Source organism: Jaculus jaculus, chromosome 8 (genome assembly GCF_020740685.1).
Source record: "Jaculus jaculus isolate mJacJac1 chromosome 8, mJacJac1.mat.Y.cur, whole genome shotgun sequence".
NCBI classification, from domain to species: domain Eukaryota; kingdom Metazoa; phylum Chordata; class Mammalia; order Rodentia; family Dipodidae; genus Jaculus; species Jaculus jaculus.
In genome coordinates, this window is record NC_059109.1 from 117,846,143 (window position 1) to 117,868,894 (window position 22,752).

The 22,752-nt window shown below is 53.0% G+C and overlaps 1 protein-coding gene across 1 annotated transcript in view; it reads left to right on the forward strand.

Annotated features, from left to right (window-relative positions):
• The window catches only part of Ctnnbl1 (catenin beta like 1), a 192,736-nt gene extending 182,587 nt beyond the window's left edge, over positions 1 to 10,149 (forward strand). The window contains exons 15-16 of the mRNA XM_004666678.2: positions 11 to 83; positions 9,962 to 10,149. Of these exons, the coding sequence (XP_004666735.1) occupies positions 11 to 83; positions 9,962 to 10,050 (162 nt within the window). The 3' untranslated portion in view covers positions 10,051 to 10,149. The remainder of the gene's footprint in view (positions 1 to 10; positions 84 to 9,961) is intronic.
• Positions 10,150 to 22,752: the final 12,603 nt, after the last annotated feature.

Consider the following 22,752-nt stretch of genomic DNA (forward strand, 5'->3'; position numbering starts at 1 on the left):
TCCCCATTAGATTCGCCAGCGGGTTCACCAGATCCTCAACATGCGCGGAAGCTCCATCAAGATCGTCAGGCACATCATCAAGGGTGAGTTGGGTGCTGCAGGGTCCAGTCTCTTGCTGAGCCCCGACCACGACACACAGAATGCCCAGCGTCTCACTGGGATGGGTCACCTTAGTCAGCACAGAAGACCCACCCCACTCTTCTCTTCCTCAACCCCCTCCAGCTCTAGATCCTAGTCACATGACAAATAAGCACTGGGGCTCAGAAATATCCACTAAGGAGCTGGAGAGATGGCTCCGTGTTTAAGGCGATTTCCTGCAAAGCCTAACGACCCAGGTTCAATTCCCTAGTACCCACGTAAAGACAGATCCGCAGAGTGCTATGTGCATCTGGAGTTCATTTACAGTGGCACCATGCCCCAGCATGCCATTTATCTTCCTCTCTCTCTCTTTCACTTTTTCTCTACTTGCACATAAATAAATATAAAAATAGATTTAAAAGAAATATCTACTACAGAAAACAAGCAAATCTGGGCTCTATAACTGCACAGAGAAGGAAAGAAAACAGGCTCCTAACAAGATGCAGCTGGAATTATGCAAGCTAGAAAACAGTGGGTGTGGCAGATCACGAGAGTGTGGCCACCTTCTGTCCCTGCTAGTCCCCACCCCCTGGGCTAACACAGTCACCAGAGGGCGCAAAGGTTGTGTGGGTGCTGCTGACATCCAATAAACAGTCAGGGTGAGCTTCCCTCCTTTTCCCTTCCATCCCATGGTGTTTTCCCATTGCCCTAGCTAGAATGGCTCCAGAGAGGCCTCCTTCGTCCCGCAGGCTTCAGTCATGAGGCAGAACCTCTGTGCTGAGCTCAGGCTGCAGTCCACCCATGGGCTACTTAGGCACCAGCTGTGGAGCACAGACTGACACGTGCGCAGGTTTAGACTTCACAGGGCCAGGAATGCCAGAGTTCAGTCTGGGGGTGAGCACGGGCACATCGGTTTCCCTCTGGCCCCTGTTCTGCCCATTGCCAAGATGAGGGATTGGGCTGCCATGACTCAAAGGCTTACCCTTTTAATTATTCATAGCCCCCTTGCAGGGCTGAGATCGGGGCTGCTGCCCATAGAGCCAAGTCCAGAGAGGCTGCAGGGCCAGCTTTAGGTCTGCACCCTGGCAGAGCTGCTTCATGTTCTCTGGGCAGTGGTCCCAGGATCCGTGCCTGAGAGAGCTGAAGGAAGTGGCCATGGTGGTGCATGGAAACTTTCTGGGCCTCAGTGCACTCTCAGTAAATGTATGTTAGCATGACTCTCATGAAATCCAGATGATCCTCATCACTGTTGTCAGTGAGGCACAGAACAGGGACATTCCAGGACAAAGGAACAGGGTGAGTGAAGGCACAGGCCTGGATGCCACGTGCTCAGCCTAGCCTCTCCAGGCTTGATGGCATGGTACCCATTGTGCCCTTTCTCTCTTTTTTTGTAATATTTTTAAAAAGTATAAGCAGGGCATGGTGGCGCATGCCTCTAATCCCAGCCCTCAAGATGCAGAGGTAGGAGGATCACCGTGAGTTCAAGGCCACCCTGAGAATACAGAGTGAATTCCAGGTCAGCCTGGACTAGAGTGAGACCCTACCTTGAAAAACCAAAAAATTTAAATATATATATTTAAGAGAGAAAGCAGCATATAGAAAGAGAGTGAACTCACCAAGGCCCCCAGCTGTTGAAAATGAACTCCAGACACATGCACCACCTTGTGCATCTGGCTTACTTAGGTCCTGGGGAACAGAACATGCATCCTTTGGCTTTGCAGGCAGCACCTTAACCACTAAGCTGTCTCTCCAGTCCTGTTGTGCCCTTTCTGGATGGACAGTTATAAGCCCTTGGCATCTTCTCTTTTCTCCTGAGAGGAAGGGGGCCCCGGGTGCCCTGGCCCTGTGGGAGACCCTGGGTTTCTCTTCAGTATCAGAGCCTCGTGAGTTCTGCTGGCATCAGCCTTCTCCCCGAAGGTGCAGCTGTGGTGACTTGCAACCTCAGCCTTTAAGTGGCATTCACTTCCACCGCCCACGTGTTCAGTTAGAGCTTTACTGTTGTGCATTTCGGCTTCTCCCCACACCTCCTTTCCCGTAGTCAAAACAGTGATCTTTGGAGGATCAAGAAGTGGTGTTAGTGTTGCCAGCACGTAATAGGTGGATGGTTTTTTCCTCATCTATACACACACACCTGAGTTTATTCAGGATGGCTCAGCGTCTCCCATGGTCGCACTTCATCTGAGACCTGGAGTGGCCCATGCCAACTCACCGTGGGCATCACTGGGGTCTGCTCGCCAGGGATCTGGGCAAGGGAACGGCCTGAGCAGCTGCTTTTCTCCCCAACACTCTGCCCCTCTCCCTTGTGGCCTCCACACCCCCACCCCACCCCACCCCACCCCACCCCCACGCCTTTCCAGACCTCACACCCCGTCTTCCAGACCTGAACCACCAGTTCTGGCTCCAAACTCGGTCTTGAATCCATCCATTCTCCTCCATCTGCCATTCCCCACCCTGGCACCCTGTTTATGCCTTCTTGAGCCCGCCTCTCGGTGGATAATTGTTTGTGTTCATGTGTTTGTTTGCTCATTTGGTCGTCTCATGATGATGGAGGGACACCACTGCCTTGTCTCCTCTGCTCCTGGAGCATTCGGGCTCATCGTGGAATCCAGTAGTATTTGCAACCCTCCCCTGGGGATATTGGGCCAGCTGGGTGGAGTGCTAGAGATTGTGTTTTAAAAGTGTCCCCAGCACCTGTCCTCACAGAGTTTGTCACGTGGGGGACACAGATGGGCCAGTGGCCAGCTATGATTCCATACCTCTCCTTGGTACTCGCAGTCTGCTGCTAAGTACTGCCCAAGGTGTGCGAGAGGAGAGGAGTCACAGGCAGGCTGTTGTGAGGCAGAGGGGTTGCTGGGCAGGCACGTCCCAGGGGCAGAGCGGGATTCAGTGGCCTTGAGCATGCTCGGGCAGGTGGCGCAGGGCAGGGCTTGTGAGCTTTCTCCCTGAGCTGTGCATTGAGTTTGAGGTACAGTAGCGACTGCACCCCTTATTTGCCTCTCACTGGAGCACGGCAGAGATGGTTCGAGGCACTGGAAGCTGTCAGTGTAGAGGTTCTGGTCAAATGCAGGGCACCCGCTGCCCCGGTGCAGAGCAACCAAATGCCCGCCGCTGCAGTGAAGAGATCTCAGGCTCTTCCTGTTGGCGCAGCCCTGCCTGATGCTCACACGGGAAGTCCTCCCCTGTGTCCTGGGGTCTGGAGCGTGTGCAGTGTAGATGCAGCCAGGACCCTCAGGCCCCGTCACTTGGTGGTAGTCTCCTCCCATTGTCCAGGTCAGAGGGGCAAGGCTGTGATGGAGCTGGGCTGGCTTTGATGCCACCTCTCAAAGCCCATTGCACTGGCCCCTCCCCCACCTGCTTCTTCAAAGTGCATGAGAAAACAAAGCCTCGTAAAGAGAACCAGCACATCACTCTGTTGTCTTTGATTTTAATTTTGTTTTTCAGTTCGGGTTGCTTCCCTTTTTTTTTTTTTTTAACATACTAATTAGGTGCAGCTTTTTTCTTTGCTTTTATGGCCTACATATTTTCTAAGTTTTGCTGGCGGGATGACAGCTGATGCATCCCTCGAGGTCTCAGGAAAACCGCTGATGAGGCAAGCCCAGCAGGGGACTTTTCCCAGGGTTTTCAGTCCCCTTTCTGGTGGTGTGCCTCCCCCCTTTTCTGGTGGGGGTGCCAAGAGTGCAAGAATAATTGATGGCTCATTAAAGTCCTGCTTCCTACAGATTGCTTACTCGGCGCTCCCAGGTCCAGCCTTCCCCAAACAGACACAGGCTTGGGGCGTGAGCACTGTGAAGGGCAGACCCCACTGCAGGCTCTCAAAGGATAGTGGTGGTCCTTGTACCTCTGTCTCTGGTACCTGGTCACTGTGGAACAGTCTGCATGTCAGCAGGGGTCTTGAGACCTCTCTATGACAGCCAGAAATCCAGGGAAAGTGGCCCCTCACTAAGCTGCTTTTAGCCATACTTTTTGGGCTTTGATGGTTTTTTGTTTGTCTTATTTTTACTTTTTATATACACACACACAGTCTCTCTCAGTTACCTAAGTTGGCCTTGAAGTCACTCTATCCCAAGCAGGCCTTAAACTTGTGATCTGCCTGTACCACCAGGTGGGCTTAACCTCACTCTTGATAATACCAGTCCTGCAGTGACCCCAGAGTACAGAATGACCTGCCAGACTCCCTGAGGGTAGGCAGTATCACCAAACATCACCAGTAGTGTTGGGAGCGTCCCGGATGAAGATTGCACTGCACAGAGTGGAGCTTGCTTCTTGCAAAAAGCAAATCTCGTGCTGTGGCGATTGGCTTGTGCGTGCCTGCAGGCTTTCAAGAAGGAAAAAGAAATCCCTTCCATGTAGGTTACCCTCACGCCACAGGCCTTGGTAGGCTCCTGAGGCCTGGGCCCCAAGGGGCTTCTGGTCTCCTCAAAGGCTCACAACAGGTCAGCGTCAGCTGCTGAGGTATGGGAACGTAGAAGGGCACAGGGTCCGAAGCCGACCTGAGGGAGGGGCACAGAGGGCTGCCTGTGGGCTTTTTTCATCGGAATAGCAAGCACTTTATGTAAAATGTGCTATTTTAACCCATCCATCACCAGTGGGTCTATACAGAGAACGTTCTGCATCCTGCCCATGGTGTCTGTCTCCTGTTTGCATTGCCTGGGACCCTGTCCCTGGCTGGGATGACCTCCGTAAAGGACTTCATAGGGAGAGACAGACATAGATGACTATCATCTCCTTAGGTGTAGTACAAGAACCGGGACCCAGGACGCTTCTTAGTGTAAAGCCTGTGTTGAGGGTCCCAGTGGAAGTCCCTGGCCAGCTTCGTGATTGACCCCATTGACTACACGGGTGCCAGGAGCAGTCAAGGCTGTATGCAGAGAAGGCAGGAGGCTCAATGGCCCTTTCACCTGGAGGAAAGAATGAGCTGAAAGCCTCCTTATTGCCCACACTGCCCGCAGCCCTCTGAATGCCTGGATTCTTAGGGCTCAAAATCACCCCTGGAAGGCAACACACAGGTTTTTCCACACTGCTTTGGTGTTCTTGTAACCCTCGCCTCACCTCTGTCAAGCTTCAACTGATGGAATCTTTTTTTTTATTATTTTTATTTTTCGAGGTATGGTTTCACTGTAGCCCAAGCTGACCTGGAACTCACTAGTCTCAGGGTGGCCTCGAACTCCTCACAGCGGCCCTCCTCCCTCTGCCTCCCAAGTGCCGGGATGCAAGGCTTGCGCCGCTTGGGATCTTTTGCTGACTTGATGGAGGACATGTGACTTGTGCTCTCAGATGCAATTGCTACTGTGGCCACTGGGTCTTAGGAGGCAAGAAAGGGCCCTGGAGAGACACCATGTGTTCAAGCCAGCTGTCTGACAGGGCAAGAGGCATCTTAGGAACAGTTAGGATTGGTCTTCTGATTGTTGATCCTGGCCCCCACTCACTCAAGGCTGGGAGGGAGGGAAGGAAAGAACCACCCAGTGAGGATGACTGTGGAGTTTGCCGTGGGCTGCCGAGGCTTTTGTCTGAACCTTTCCACATCCTGGCTCTCTGGCCTTGGATGGCCACTTAACCTCTCTGCAAACCCAGTCTCCTCCTTGTAAGATGGGGTGCTTGCCTCCAAAGGTAGCTGTGAGAATTCAGTGAGCTGTAAAGGGTTTATGTGTCGGCCGACACCTTGAAAGTGCTGTTTTGATGCAGTGACCAGAACGGGGGGCAGGGAAGAATGCAGCCCAGTGTCACTTTCTGTATGCCTGCTCCAAAGCCCACATTTGAACCTTGGTCTTCTCTGTAAAGAAGCAACCTTGAGCAAGTACTGTGTAAGTGCTGGGAGCGAGGACTTGCTCAGTACATAGAGGTCCTTCCTTCTGGGCCCAGAGCTAGAGCAGCCTGGCCTCTAGTGCCAGCAGGGAGCCAAGTTCCTCATGGTAGCCAGAGGGTACCCCCCCCACCCTGCTGAAATGGCCTCTGGACTTAAGGATATAACCCGTCAGCACCCAGAGCACAGATGTCTTTCTCAAGTGCATTGGTTTGAAGGGCATCCCTGATGAAGGCCCCTAGCCCAGCAAAGCACACTGCCCGTGTCTCTGTCCACCCACAGGCGCAGCGTCACAGGCCAGGAAGCTGCTAGATCTGAAGGGTGTGACTCGCTTGGCTGCGTGTGTGGCCCAGGTCCTCAGTATGGGAATGCCGTCCTCCCCTCCCCCCCTCCCCACCCTCATCCTCTTGGACCTGTTAAGGGGTCAGTCACTCCAAGCTCCGACCAGACTGCCTGGAAGACATCTCACCTTGCCAGCCTCCCTCCCTTTCCCTCTTAACATAAACAGAACAGCTTGTATTCCATGTCTGCATGGTAAACCTGCTGTCTAAAGTTTGCTTTAATATTTATGCGTTCAGCACCGCTGCCTGAGTTTGAGCTCCGTCAAAGCCTTTATTCTAAGAGCGTTTGAAAATGCTGGGGAAGTAGGGAAGGGAGTTGATGTGTGTTCACGTCTCTCTCTCCAGCCAGCCTCAGCCTCCGCCGCCTCTTCCCCCTCTCCTGGTCCTGGTTCACTCTCCGCCCCGCCCCACCCCCACCGCAGAGCAGAGTTCTCTCTTCAACTAGCAGCTCTCCTTTTCCTCCCTTCCACACGCACGCAGCAAAGAGAACTCTACTCAAGACCTTTGGGAGGAATCTGTTCAATATTTATCAACTACTGCAGCAGCTGTAATAGCCAGAGGTAGCCAGCACACCCAGATCTGCTCCAGCCAGGCCTGGCCTCTGGAAGCAAAGGATGGGGAGGGGAAGGCGGGGCCCAGGTGAGGGCCTAGCTGCACTCTTGGGGCACCTAAGGGTGGTAGAGGTGCCTGCTTGCTTGCAGGTGTGGCTACCTGTCTGGGGGACCCTGGCCAGTCCCCTGCCCATCAGCTTATAGTCTATGTCTGAGATGCCAAGCCAGCCCACCCCCCATCTGTCCTGGCTGCTGAGGGCCTTTGCCACAGCAGTCCGTCCAGCGCTGACCTCTGGCTGCTTTGGGAAGCTCATGGAGCAGAAGTTGTCCCCAGAGGTTGAGAGCTGATAGAGTACAATGGTGCTTGATTAAACTGATGCCACTTTGGGGACAAGCCCTTTACCTACTCCATGGCCTTGAGGGAATTTCGTCACTGCCCGCACACGCTCTGGGGTCTAGATTCCAGCTCCTTTCCTAGCTGAGACCTGGGCAAGTTGGTGCAGTTCTCTGATAGCCCAGGTTTCCTCTTTGAGCAGGGCTGCTGCTCCACCCGTCTGTGGGGTCACAAGGGCTAAAGGAGCGACATCTGTAACTCCTGGCACCCAGTGAGTGTGACGCTGTCAGAGAAAGGGCGATCTGGACTTGCTTCCTTCCCACAGCCTGAGTGATGGTAAGAGCTGCCCAGGGTTCGGAGGTACTGGGAACAGGGTGGCATGCTCAGTTCTAGGCCTGGGCAGAAACAGTTCAAGGGCTTGACAAGGACTTGGTTCCTTCCACAGAATCTGGCTTTGCTGTTGGAAAATCACTGCCCTGGAGGCTCCCGCCCTGTCTCCACAGTCCTCCTGCCTGTCTACTAAGACGTTAGGAGAGCACCGGGTTAACTCAAACCATTAAGACTCTGCTTCCAGACGGTGCCTCTATGGCCCTGAATAGTCATTCTCTTCCTCCTGGGACAAGAGCAGTGAGGTCACTCAGCCTGCTCCTGGGCTCTCCTTGCTTCTGCTCTCCGCCACCTCATTGTCCTCCTCCAGCCTGTAACAAGAGGCACCACTGTCTTTTGTTGGTGGAGATGGGTGGCCTCACAGGAGAATTTCTGGGGAGGCACCCAGCTGGCACACATTTCAATCCTAATCCCATTTTCCAGCCTACATCCAAAGCAATAAAGAGGGGCTGGGGAGATGCCTTAGTAGCTAACATACTTGCCTGCAAAGCCAAAGGACCCAGGTTCAATTCCCCAGGACCCACGTAAGCCAGATGCACAAGGGGGCACATGCATCTGGAGTTTGTTTATAGCAGCTGGAGGCCTTGTCATATTCTCTGTCTCTCTCTCTCCCCGCCCCATAAATAAATATAAATAAACTATTTTAAAAATAAAGAGGGTAGGGTAGTAAGATGAGCACTGTGCACTTCTCCTGCTGTCTTTGACCGTCCAGCTCAGCAGGTGGGGTGCTCTGAAGAAGCCTGGAGCTCTCTCCACTGTTCTGTCCCACACCAGTCCTGGCCAGAGTTCAGGGGCCTGCCAGTGGGCCCCAGCCAGGCACTGCTGAGAAGTGGCTGAGAGGCCAGAGCCCCAGTCTCCACAAGGCGCCTAGGCTGGGGGAGAGGCAGGCAGAGTCTGGTCTAGCTGTCAGGCTCACAGGATGTGGAGGCTGAGCCTCTTGAGCCAGGCAGCTTGCACACTTCCCCAAGTGACTTTACCAGCCTGAGCTGAGGTGGCTCCGGGAGACAACTGATGTTTCTTGAACGTCTGTAATTTTTCCGAAACTCGGCTTTTCATTTTTAGAGGAAGCATCCCAAAGTCACGTGGGAACGTGAATCCTACTGGATCCAAACACAGCCCATCATGTTAGGGCATCTTCCCGCCGTGGCTGGGGCCGGGGCATGACCCCCTCCTACTGTGTTCCTTACACCTGCTCATGGAAGTCCCCACAGGAAGCCCAAAGCCACCCAGTCACTCCACATCAGAAGTCAGGGGTCCGCTTACGTGGGTGTTGCTGTTGAGATTGAAATGGAGTTTTACTGATTATTGTGCTGGAACAAGAAGGTACAAGGAGCCTGGATCCACCCAGACCTCCCTGCTGACCCTCAAACAGATGAATCAGGCTCTGTTCCCGTAGTCACCTCCTCCAGGTGGTCCCCACACTCATCTCCTTTAGGTCCTCAGCAAACCTCCCTTTCCCCACGTGGCTTCTGGCTGTCACCTGTGTATTTTGTTCACGTACTGGTTTCTAACCCTTGTTAGAAAGCAGGCGCTGCCAGATTATAGAGTCCATCTCTGTCTTCCTGGTATGCTAGGGATGAAACCCAGGGCCTTGCCCATTCACGCCAGCTAAGTGCTGCACCCTGGATGTCTTAATAGAAACCTTGGAGTTTCTATTAAGACAGCCAGGGTGGGCCCAAGAATGTGCATTTTTAGTAAATTCCCATGTGATGCAATGCTGCTGGTCAGGCCATACCCCAGAAACCACAAGCTAAGACAATGCTTAGATGCTAGGCGTCTGTCCCAGCCAATTTATGCTAGTATAGCAAAATACTTGAGACTGAGTACTTTATAAGGAATTGAATTGGGCTGGAGAGATGGTTCAGCAGTCAAGGCACTTGCCTGCAAAGCCTAACGACCCCCCAGTACCTACACGAAGCAGCTGTTTGCTGCAGCTAAAGGCCCTGGCCCACCTGTATTCTCATCCTCTCCCTCCCTCCCTCTCTGCTTGCAAATGGTTAAATAATATCCTTTAAAACACAAAGATCAGAATTGCATCTCCTCACTGCTCTGGAGGCTGTGAAGTTCAAGATGTGTGTATTTGGCAGTAAGGGCCAGAAGGCCAGGAGTGCTGTGTGCTCAGAGGAACGACAGAAGCCTCACCAGTGCGCCAGATCCCTTCTCTAAGGGCCAGACCCCATTCGTGAAGGTGGCGCCTTGTCACTCCCCAAGGCTCCGCCTCTCAGTGCTGTCACACCAGGAGGTTTCTGCATGAACTGAGAAGGGGTGCAGTGTTCACGCAGGGCAGCACCCTGTGCTGGGTGGGGGGCGAGGGAAGTCAGGGCCTCGGCTACAGAACCGGGAGTGTGACTACATCTGCCACTGCGGGGCTCTCTCCTCGGCGGAGCCTGGATTTGGGAAAGGTGTGGAGTGACGCACGCTTTGGTGCCCTGCGCGCCTGAGCCAGCCTAACTCTGTCTTTGTCCCCTAGAGTATGCAGAGAACATCGGAGATGGCCGCAGCCCCGAGTTCCGGGAGAATGAGCAGAAGCGTATCCTGGGCTTGTTGGAAAATTTCTAGAGCCTTCCCTCCTCCAAGCAACGTAGACTCTCGGGCTCCCTCCCAGGACTGTTTTTACACAGCTGTGTGTCTTTGAACAAATTAAAGCTAGTTTTGGTATCTCGGCTGTGATGTGTGACGAAGCGTCCCTGTCCCCCTCGCCCCTGCCCCAGGAGAGGTCTAAAGAAGGTCAGTGGTGGCCTCACTCTGTCCCCTGACTTTGGAAGCAACAAGGGTGTGGGCTGTGGACCATCTGGCTTTGTCCCCCACACTGAGGCTAAGTGTGTGACCGGACTCGGGCTTCAGCCACCTGTGCGAGGTCACCACAAACTTTGGAACAGTGTTCCAAACCCAGGTACCTCAGACTGCCTTGGAGACGGGCCCTAGTAGTCCCCGCTACAGTTCACCTCCCAGGGCTGCTGAGGAACTCTGAGGAGGTCAGCGCTAATCCAGCGCAGGGCACAGTGTCATTGATCTCACTTGATCTCAACTAGGCTTGTGTCGTCTCACATTGTCACGTGAGGACACGGGGTACATGAGACATTTTAAGGCCATAGCCTTTATTACATTAAAGAGCTATTGATGGGGGCTTGGAGAAACGGCTTAATGCTTAAGGCACTTGCCTACGAAGCCATAGGACCCAGGTTCGATTCCCCAGAACCCACATAAGCCAGATGCACAAGGTGGCGCATGCTCCTGGAGTTCATTTACAGAAGCTGGAGGCCCTGGCGTGCCCATTCTCTCTCTCTCTCTCTATCTCTCCCTCTCTCTCTCTCCCTCTCCCTCTCTCTCTCTCCCTCTCTCTCTCTCTCTCTCTCTCTCTCTCTCTCTCTCTCTCTCTCAATTTATCAATCTCTCTCTCTCTCCTCTCTCCCCCTCCCTCCCTCCCTCCCTCTCTCTCTCTGCCTATTTCTCTCTCTCAAATAAATAAAGAAAAATAAAATACTAAAATAGCTATTGTTAGGATTTTCCCATTTACTTATTAGTCATTGTTAACCGCTGTTAAATATGTTCACCTAGGAGCAAACACGATGTGCAGAGTTCAGTACCAGTCACCTCAGGCATGCACGGGGGATGGTGGAATGTTCCTCCGCAGTTGGGGAAGTAGGTCTGGGCAAGTGTCAGGCTGCCCCAGCACAACGTCATGAGAAGCTCAGTGCAGGCCTGGCACTGTTGTTTTAAGTCCCTAGGTGGCTCCAGCCCCCAAGGTAAGAGCCACTGCTGTAGGGAAACAGGCCTCTGGTGCTGACCCCCAACGGGCCTTCCTCAAGCTGCATCTCTGCGTGTACAAAGCGGGCTGACAGTACCTCAGCCCTCGTGGGAACAAAGAGCCCGCTGACAGACATGCGGGTGGGGCAGCGCCATTGAACACTTCCTTCCATCCCGCACATAGCGATCTGTGCCCTGACCAGATGCGCCTCTCCAGAGGTCACATCTGGCCTGAGCGAGATGAGTCTTCGCACACCAGGAGAGGCACATGGCAAAGCCGGGGTCAGCAAAAGGGCATCAAGGAGTGCCACAGCCTTACTCTGGGCCACTGGCTGATGCTGCCACACGCAGCAATGGCCCTGACAACTCACTGAACCCCAAGGGACCGGACGCCAAGCAACCACCAGATGGCAGGAGCTGAGTGTCACGTGAAGTGCTTCCCTCTGGGCAGCCACCAAGCACACTTTGCACATAAGATGGTCCCTGCTCCGCTCAGCCTTGGCTGCAGCTGAGCCAGGCTCCTGCCAGCCTGTGGGAAGATAAAATGGGTGCCGTCCCAATTCTGAGGTGAACATCCCAGCAGAGGAACAGCAGCTCACACCAGTCCTTTGACATAATCAGATTCCTGCATGGTCTACTCTGGACACTTCCTGTGGCCGTTGGAACCACACACACTGAACCCCTGCTTTCTGCCCCTACTTTTTTTTATTTATAAGAAAGAGCATGGCCATGCCAGGGCCTCCAGCCACTTTAAACAAACTCCAGATACATGTGCCACCATGTGTTTCTGGCTTAGATGGGTTGTGGGGAATCAAACCTGGGTCCTTAGGCTTCGCAGACAAGTGCCTTAACCACTAAGCCATCTCTCCTGCCCATGGCCCCCTACTTTACACCTATCCTTCCTAACTCTGCAGCAGCACCAGTAGCTCAGCCAGCCCCATCCCCACCCCCACCCCGTTGCCAGTTCCCCAATTGCTGGAAGTTGAGACTGAGGTCTCAGGGTTCAAATACTGGGGCCAGTGAGAACCCATGTCCAAAGCAAGATGTGTAACTCCCTGGCCTGTGTTCTTCCCCTGCTGTCTCTCTATTTGGAAGACAGTCTCAGGTCGCCACTGTCATTGGGCTTCGATCTGTCCCTCTGTCAATGCACTCGTTAATGAGTCAGAACAGAAATTGGCCACATGTGACCTATGGAATCGGCGACTTTTCCAGCCGAAGTGGGTACCGAAATGATCATTACTTGATCAATACTTCCTGTATTTTTAAACTTGATTGGTTTTTAGCCAGGTCATACTTCCACATGGAACCAAAGTTCAAAATTTAATACATTTGCAGTGAGGACTTGCTATCCCTCCCTGGAGGCAGCTGACTAGCCTCCCAGCATCTGGGTAGAGTTTTGCAGCCATGCCTTCCAGAAGGCCAGGCCTCCCTGTGCCACAGGGACACAGGCTTCCTTGTCTCCGTTCCCTGGCCCCTCTGTCACCCCCTTCCACCTGTCTGCTGCATCTATTGAGGAGCCCCACCAGAACCTGTTTTCCCACCAAAAATAAATAAATAAAAATTTAAAAACCCTCTGCCAAGAGCAGGTTTGAACTCAGTTCTTTATTTCCCAAACAAGAGGGTTTTCAATCCCCAGCACTGTAGAAACGTCTCACGGATGAGGCATGGGCCCTTTCCACTGTGCATGAGAACGGGGTGGGGGGACATGGAGTCTAATCCCTGGGGACCAGGACGATGCCAACACAGGCCGGTGGAACGGGACTAGTGAAGAGTCGATCGCTACTTACTACTGGTAACGCCGCGAGACAACGCAAAGAACGCTTTGAGTACCGGGCGCAGGCAGGCCTGTGCTGTGTCGCCGGGCTCGGGCTGTGGCTCCAAGATGGCTTCACAGGGCAGAGCAGCCCCCCCCTGCCGCAACTGCCCTGGCTCCAGTGAAGGCCACTTTGGCAGCCCCGGGAGTCTGAACTCCATTTCCCGATCTGCCTGCTCTTGGAGTTCAAAGCTCTCCCCATCTTGTCTATCCTGTGGGCAGGGCGGAGTGTTCCCGGGGCAGTGTACCCCAGAGGGTTCTTTTTCCCATCCAGATGTAATCCAGCCTACGCAGCATTAACCAGAATTTCAGCACAAGGGGAACAGGCCGCTGCCTCCTCCACAGCCTGCCGCTCCACACACCCGAACTCAGCAGCCAAAAGACAGACCATGTCTCACTGAGGGAGATTTGCACGCGGGCTGCATCCCACTATGTGGGGAACTATGTTAGTGATGATGGGAGCATTCCTCAGTCACACCCCAGTAGCACCAATGCCCAGGTGGCACCTTCTGCCATTACCACAAGCGTCAATTCAGTGTCAACAGGGAGACAAGACTTGCTTTCCTAGAGGCAAGACTTTTGATGAGATTTTCTTAGCCAGCAGCAGAGGTAAAGGCAGACCCACATTTTTCAATCTGTCATGTTCTTCGGTGCACACGGAAAGTGGTCGGTGTCACAGCGGTGGCCTTCGTTATCAGCGCTGGGAAAAATGGCCAGGTTCCCGGGCTCACCTTTGTCTTGTTAGAGAACACATGGCCTTGGTAGAACTTGGTAGGACTGCGCAAATCCCACCAGCCCCCCCCTCCTCAGGAAGCACCCCCTTGAATAGCAGAGCATCCCTTCAGGCGCAGGCTCCAGGGGTCTCAAGTGACAACATTTTAACACAAAGAATGGCCATATTTTGTTCTGCATCTTGCTTTTCTCTCTTTCATACACACACACACACAGGAAGCCAGTTGGCCCCTTTGTTTTCATTCACAGCCATGAATGAAAACAAAGGGGCCAACTGGCTTCCTGTGTGTGTGTGTGTGTGTGTGTGTGTGTGTGTGTGTGTGTGTGTGTGTGTTAGCAGGTGTTGAACCTAGGGCCTTATGCATGTTAAGCAAGCCCTCTATTACTAAGCTACATCCTTTTTTATTTGGGGGAGTCCTAAAAATATTTTTTATTTATTAATGTAAGAGAGAGAATGGGTATGCCAGGGCTTCCAGCCACTGCAAACAAACTCCAGACGCTGTGCCACCAAGTGCAGGCTTATATGTAGGTACTGGGGAATCAAACCTGGGTCCGTAGGCTTCATAGGCAAGCACCCTAACCGCTAAGCCGTCTCTCCAGCCCCCCTCTCCTTTCGTTTCATGTACCCCAGGCTGGCTTTGAACTCAAAACATAGTGGAGGATGCTCTAATCCTCTGGCTTCCACCAAGCACTCCATGAAATAAGGTACATCCCCAGCACCTCCCCCCCCACACACACACTTGCACACATCTTTAGTAGCCTAGCTCACCTGTAAAGCTGGGCCCTAATTTAATGAACTGCATTAGTGGACACATTGCTAGTTTCTGATCTTTGGTTGTTGCAATGCTGCAGTGAGCATCCTTGAGTAGACCATCACTTCATGTGAGTGTCTTTAAATTCCCAAGGAGAATTGTGAAGTCAAAGAAGATTCCTTTTTTTTTTTTTGGCCTGTGCATGTATAGTAAGTATGGTGTGGTGTATGTGTGTGGCATGATGTATGCATGTGTGTATGCAGATGTGCATGTCCCTTGCACGCATACAGAAGCCAAAGGTCCTGAGACAGCACACCAGTTTGGAAAAAAGAGGCCATAGTGGCTGGACTCGGAGAGAAAGCAAGCAGCTCATGGGAAGTAAAGTCAGGGAGGTGAGCAGAGACTGGAGGCGTTTTGAGAGTAGAACGAGTATGACCAGGCTTTGAAAGGATGCCTCTGACCGCTCTATAGGGGTAGTGCCCTGGAGGGCCAGTGCAGCCGAGGCCAGCAAGAAGCCCCGTCAGTGCTATAGACCAGAGGGGCCAGGCATTGGAAATAAGGGACCGGGAAGGGTGTGTGGAGGCAGACCCAGCCAGGGAGGTTTCCACAGGTGAGGCTTGGGAGCCATATCCTAGGTCGGCAGGAGATGGGCGGGGCCGTGGAGAGCCTGGCTCGGTATATAAATATCTTTAATGAATAAATAGAAGTGCTTTTAGGACTGTGAGTTCCATCATTTCCACCTGCCATAAAATTTCATTAGGAGCAGGCGCTGCAGGGGATGGCAGGGCTGCCGCAAATCAGCCCGCCCACCCTCAGCCCTGCCAGGCTCCCAGGTGACTGGGCTTGCTCCCTAAAGAGCCGTCCTCACTGCCCCCTCCCCCAAAACACACACTCACCATCCTGGGCCAGGAGGTGTCATTTCTTTCCTGTTCTTCCCAAATGCCAGGACAGGCACAGGCAGCAATGGACAGGGACTCGTGGCTTATCACCAGCAGCTGCCTCCACTAGAAAGCCAGCACCGTGTGTCCTTACCCCTACACACTTCAGCTGAGCTCAGGGACAGCAGCTTTCAACACCATGGTATTCCCGGACCCACATAACCGGGAAAGGCCACCCCTAGGTATCCAACTTTACAAATGCAAAAGCAAGCCCCTGAGAGCAGGTGACTGCTCAAGTCACACAGGCTCTGTAGGCCCAGCGCTGGAGCCGCCCTAGCCACCCCTCATTCTTGAGCACCAGCTAAGTGCCCATCTCTGGGTCAAGTCCTTGAGAGAACTGTCGCAGAGTCCTCACTGACCCACCTGTTATTTCGTTTGTTTGGTTTTTGCTTTTTCGAGGGAGGGTCTCACTCTAGCCCAGGCTGACCTGGAATCCCCTATGTAGTCTCAGGGTGGCCTCGAACTCACAGCAGTCCTCCTTCCTCTGCCTCCCAAGTGCTGGGATTAAATGTGTGTGCCACCACGCCCGGCTCTGACCACCTGTTTTGCAGATGAGAACACTGGGACTCTGAGAAAGCTAGGGTCTCGGCCACCCAGCAGTGACAAGCCAGCCATACACCCCTTTCCTGTATCCTCAGTGTATTGGGGCTCTGATTCTGTGGGGTGTCTTATGTGTATGTTGTGTGTGTGTATGTGCATGCATGCTTATATGTGTGTGGAAGCATGTGTGTGATCCCCTCATGCACATGTATGTGCACATGCACATAAAGGCCAGAAGTCGATAGTGGTGTTTTTTTCTTCTTCAAATGTTCTCCACATTATTTTTTTAAGGAGAGAAAGAGAGAAAGGGAATGAGAATTGGCACACCAGGACCTCCAGCCACTACAATTGAACTCCAGTTGCATGTGCCACCTTGTGCATGTGTGTGGCCTTGCACATGCATCACCTGTGCATCTGGCTTAAGTGGGATCAGGGGAATCGAACATGGGTCCTTAAGCTTCCCAGGCAAGTACCTTAAGCCATCTTCCACCTTAATTTTTGGGGTTTCTTTTTTGTTTGTTTTTTTAATATAGGGTCTCACTCTAGCCCAGGCCGATCTGGAATTCACTATGTAGTCTCAGGCTGGCCTCAAACTCACAGCAATCCTCCGACCTCTGCCTCCCAACTGCTGGGACTAAAGATGTGAGCCGCTACACCCAGCTTCCACCTTTTTTTTTTTTTTTAATTTAATTTTTTTAGAGAGAGTGAGGGAGAGAGAGATGGAGAAAGAGAATTGGCGCTCTAGGGCCTAACCACTGTAATTGAACTCCAGACACTTATGCGACCTAGTGGGCATGTGTGACCTTGCACTTGCTTCACCTTTGTGCATCTGGTTTACATGGGATCTGGAGAATCAGGCAAGCTCCTTAACTGCTAAGCCATCTCAGCGACCCCACCTTTTTTTTTTTTTTTTTTTTTTTTTTGAGGTAGGGTCTTGCTCTAGCCCAGACTGACCTCGAATTCACTGTGTAGTCTCAGGGTGGCCTTGAACTCATGGTGATCCTCCTACCTCTGCCTCCCAAGTGCTGGGATTAAAGTCATGCACCACCATGCCCAGACCCACTTTCTTTTTTTTAATTCTTTGTTATTCCAGTTCCTTCTCTGAGCAAATATTCCAGTTTTGTTTGAAATATTTTATTTTTATTTATTTATTTGGCAGAGAGAGAGAGAGAGAATGGGTGTGCCAGGGCCTCCAGCCACTGCAAATGAACTCCAGACGCATGTGCATGTGCCCCCTTGTGCATCTGGCTAACATGGGTGCTGGGGAATCAAACCTGGGTCTTTTGGCTTTGCAGGCAAATGCCTTAACCACTAAGCAATCCCTCCAGCCCTCCCCCACACACACCTTATTTTTTAAGAGGTTCCCTCACTGAATGCAGAACATACCAATTCAGCAGATAAGCCCCAGAGAGATCCCCTATCTGTGCTTCCCCAGAGCTGGAATTATAGGCACGTGCCATCATACTCGGCTTTTACATGCGTGCTGGGGATCTGAATGCAGGTCCTCATGTTTGCACAGCAAGCACTTTACCAACTGAGCCATCTCCCCAGCCCCACTGGGTTACGTTTCCTTTATCCTAAATCAAGCTGGGGGGAGGAGTATTGGAGGGAGATCGAGACAAGGTTTCACAGTGTCTTAGGCTGGCCTTAGAGTTGCAGCAGGTCCTCCTGCCTCAACCTCCCCAGTACTGAGATGACAGGTATGAGCTGCCACACCTGGTTTGGAAACGAGAGTCTGTAGGGACTGGGGAAATGACTCAATAGATAAATCACTCGCCACTCAAGCATATGAGTTGACAAAGCTCAGAACCCACAGACCCAGTGAGCGGCATCTGTAATCCCAGCGTACCTACAGCGAGGAAGGAGGTAGAGACCAGAGAATTTCGCAGAAGCTCGCAGGCCCGCTGGCCTGGCAAACACAGTGGTGAACCAGGAGAACATGAGACCCTGCTTAAAACAATGTCCTCTGATCCTCACCGTGGTATGTACGTGCCCACACTCATGCATATGAACACACACACATCAAAAAAGGGAGTCTGGGGCTGCAGAGATGGCTTAGCAGTTAAGCACTTGCCTGTAAGGCCTGAGGACCTTGGTTTAAGGCTTGATTCCCCAGGACCCACGTTAGCCAGATGCACAAGGTGGCACACATATCTGGAGTTCATTTGCAGTGGCTGGAGGCCCTGATGCACCCATTCTCTCTCTTTCTCTCTTTCTCTCTGTTGCCCTCAAATAAATAAATTAATATAAACACAAAATATTTTTACAAAAAGGGGAATCTGTGGAAGGACTGGTTGCAGATTGACAACAGGTACCAGTGAAGTGTGAACTGAAGGCCACTCTCCACAGCCCCTCACACTGTGCACCGACTCGTTATCTTCCAAGGTTGCCACACCTGTTCCCACGTTACAAATAGGAAAAGGAGCTCAGAAGTTCAAGGGTTTGCCCAAGGTCACACAACTCTGCCCCCAATGCCAGCTGGGGATCCTCTGGGCCCTCCACTGGCTCCATTGCTGCCCTCCACTACCCAGTGGCTGTAGGGCCAGGAAGCCTGGCCAAATGAGCAGGCCCAGCTGGCAATCTGCCTGGATGTCCAGTCATCAGTTAAGCCCATTAAGTGGCTGTGTCAGTTCGTGGCCGGGCCAGCTGCCTTCCCTCCCTGCCTCACCCAGCCTTCTGGGAGCAAGGCTCGAAGCTGCTGGTGTGAGTCTCTCTGAAACGGGGAGAGAGTTAAAGACTCACCGAGTGGATGTCACCCTGTGACCCTGTGGACTCTGTGAAGGAAGTCCTCCAGGCTGACTCACAGGTCACCAAGCTGGAGCCAGCCTGCCCATTCACGTCCTGCCCTCGGCTTCCTCATCTCCGGGGAGGAGTGGTCTATTTGGTAGTGCTCATTGACCGGGCCCACAGCAAGTTGGTGCATTGGGGTGGACCGTGGCTTGCTGGTGCGCACTCATCCAGGCACTACCAATAGCCATCTGCTGTGTTCCCTGTCTCTTCCTCTGTCAGCTGTGAACTGCTGCCTCCTTCTGTCTACCTTCCAGAAGGACTGACCTCATCTACAAGGGAGTTTGTCCACCGAGGACCAGGAGGGGCAGTGCCCTCATCATGCCTGCCCCCAAGGTTCTCCCACCTCCATCCACATCTCAGTCCCACCGCCCTTGCTAGGTGCAGGAGCCATTTGATCACCTTTCATGGGCAGAGGGAGGCTGTGAAGCAGGGCCAAAAAGACCACCAGGAGCCCGCGTGCAATGTCAGGACTCTCAGGGAGAGGGAGGGACCAAGGCTGGGAAATGCTGCTGTGGTTGGGGCGGGACCCAGACCCTCTTATTCATCATATCCCCTTCAGTCTCATTTGGAGTGACACAGTGCTCAGAAGAACAGACGCAAAAACCCTTGACCACTGGACCCCAGAGGTGCCAAGAACGGCCAGTATGGCTGAAGGGTCCCTGCCTTCACCTGAACCAGGAAGGAAGGACCCACAGAGGGTCTCACGTTCGAGGACACGAGAGGTTTCCAGAGAGGCTACAAGAGGGCCCAGGTCACAGAGGCCAGAAAGGGTCCCCTCTGCACTCCGGCTATCCACATGAGCTTGAAAAGAACAAGCTGGGGGCTGGCGAGATGGCTTAGTGGTTAAGCGCTTGCCTGTGAAGCCTAAGGACCCCAGTTCAAGGCTGGATTCCCCGGGACCCACGTTAGCCAGATGCACAAGGGGGCACACGTGTCTGGAGTTCATTTGCAGTGGCTGGAAGCCCTGGTGTGCCCATTCTTCTCTCTCTTTCTCTCTCTTTCTCTCTCTCTCTCTCTGTCACTCTCAAATAAATAAATAATAAAAAAAGGTAAAAAAAAAAAAGAACAAGCTGTCACCACCCGCTTTATAGATGAGAGACTGGGGTTCAGAGAAGAAACATGGGGCACAGCTTCTCCAAGTGAGGCCTGAGAGGAGAACTCTGAGCCCAAGAGAGCGGCCAACAGTGTTTCTCCTGCGGTGCATGTGGTGCAATGGGGGTGGGGGTGGAGGGGCGCACAAAGCAGTGCAGGAGGCAGACAAAGCAATTCTTCCAGAGCATCCCGGGGGGCTTCTGGGAGGAGGCAGCACGGACGCAACCGCGAGGGCCGGGACGCACAGTGGGTGGAGAATCAGGCAGGCGCGCATGTGGGGAGGGGCAGCTGCGTCTGGGAAAGGGCACGTGAGGCCTGGCGGAGGCAGGGGGCCACTCCAGGGTACAGAGCTGGGAGCGCCATGCTGCAGGACAGGCAAGAACGAGGTTCTGAAGAGGTCCCTGGGAGGTAGGGGGAGTTGCTGTGTTCTGAAGACCCAGGACGACCCTGGAAGGTTCTGATCCCAAGAGAGCAGTCAGATAAGCCAGTGCCCCAGATGCTCCCATCTTGTGAATCCAGACAAGTCAAGACACCGGGACAGCTGCTCTCCAGGGAAACCACAGTAGTGACTTCCAGCAGGCCAGGAGCTTCGGGATGGAGGACAGTGGCTGTGCCTGAGGGCTGTGTGGGGCAGGAGAGGGTTAGACAGGGTCATGGCTAAGGATAGAGATGGGATCTAGGTAGGCCACGTGGCCAGCATCCCTGGCCAGAGACAGAAGTCATCCATCTTTCCTGCCATCCACCCATCTTTTGTCCGCTTGGCCTTCCTTCCATCCAACATGCTCCTTGCTAGGCAGGACATGGGAACAACTAAACTGTCCCTAACTCTCCTGAGTAGATGACAGTCTGAAGGAAGATGCCACTGTGTCAAGATCATCTACAGCCCAGGGTGAGAGCACGTGATTGGGGAGACAAAGTTGGGAGGTAGGAGAGGAGAGAGAAAGGGTTACCTAGCTCTGCCCAGCTCCATCTCGGGACAGTCCATCGGCAATGTCATCACCCCAAACAAAGGGCAGTACGTTGTTAGCATTATTATCAATTATCATTAATCTAATTAACTGGCAATTACAATTAAGAACATGGTGATTTAAAAAAAAAATGCCACCTTGGATTTAAGCACCTGCTGTCCTGTGGCATCAGAGTGACTCATGTCCCCAGTTCACTGCAGTGTGGTGTGGGGCACAAAGTAGGTGTTCTGCCAGCCCTGGTTCAAAGCCACAGCTTGGATATCACCAAGAACAGTCCCCTATCCTATGTATGGGCAAACTGAGGCCAGGGAGGGTGCCATGATAGGCCCTGGGTCACCCACAAGTCTGTGGCAAAGGTAGATGCCAGCCAAGAAGTCAGTTCCCAGCTGCCGCCAGCTCCTTCAAATCTAACAGCCTTTTTTTTTTTTCTGGAAAAAATGCAGCTGTCAAGGGCAACTCTGCTACTCCCGATTAAACAAGGCAAATTCTATCGGAACACAGTCGTAGCAGCCCGCACACCTAATTACACAGGCTGGAATGTGAAAACGGGCAGGAAAATGGAAATGGGAACAAACAGTGCCGAGGAGGGACAGCAGTGGCCTCTCTCCACCACTGCCAGCAGAGTCATCACCTGGAGGTGTCCAGGAGAGATGGACCTCCTGGTCCCCTCACACCTCCCACCCTTCCCCAGAAGCCAGCCAGGTTCCCAGAGCCCACAAGGCATGGCAGGTGTGGTAGCGGAGAACTGCATAAAGGCCGGTGTCCTTCCAAAACCTTCCGGGAACCTCATGGTAGGCGGTGCCATTTCAAAGTGACAGCTGAGGTGGTCAGGACTCAGCAAGAGTGGGCAGTGAGAGCCGGGCATGGTGGCGCACGCCTTTAATCCCAGCGGGAGGCAGAGGTAGGAGGATCGCCATGAGTTCAAGGTCACCCTGAGATGACAGAGTTAATTCCAGGTCAGCCTGGACCAGAGTGAGACCCTACCTCGAAAAACAAAACAAAAAAACAAAAACAAAAAAAAAGAGTGGGCAGTGAGGGCCTGGCTTCCATACTGTCTAGTGCAGGAGGCAGGGAACCTGGTGAGGGCTCTCTCTCTCTCTCCCTCCCTCCCTCCCTCTCTCATAGCCCGATGCCAAGGCTCTGCCCTCAGGAGGGTTTTTGTCCCATTCAGTGGTGCCCTGTGCTGGAGGGAAGTTCTCTAGCCCTGTCAGTCCTGCCACAGTGAGGTTCTGTGATCACACCCCGACAGTGAGAAGGTGAGGGCAGAGGCCCTGACTGGCCACATGTCTGCCTTCCCCTTGGTGGCTAGACAGGGACAGACAGGATTGGTAGAGGGTTCAAGCTGAGCATTTGTTGGGTGTAAACCTGGCCTCTCAGCGAACTTGCAAAGGGAGAAAGCGACACTCCACTACCAGAGTGGTCATCCCAAAGGAGAGAGGTTTCTGAGATATGCAAGTGAGTGAGTGAGTGTGCGTTGGTAGGAGGATTTCCAGATGGTTCTAGAAGACTTCTCAAGGAGAGGATGTTTGCACTGAGACTTGCAGGAGCAGCAATGGAAAGAGCTGGAGGAATGTTCCAGAAAGCGAAGGGTGAGTTTGAACTGAATGAGACAATGAATGGATTCATGAGCTAACGGACAGAGGGGAAAGGGAAGCTATGAGACCACACAAGGGTCCCTGGCCCCTCCTCAGAGGCCATTGCTCCCCAGCCTCCATCACCTCTAGCCATTCTATTCTCCCAGCTCTTCCACCCCCCCACCTGGTGGCCTCCTCCAAGGTGACCACGTGTGCTTCCTTGTCAGTATTGTTACTGCACCATTAATAATCATTATTCCTCCCCCCCACACACACTCTTCATCTCCCACTGCCCCCTTGTCCTTGACATGGGCT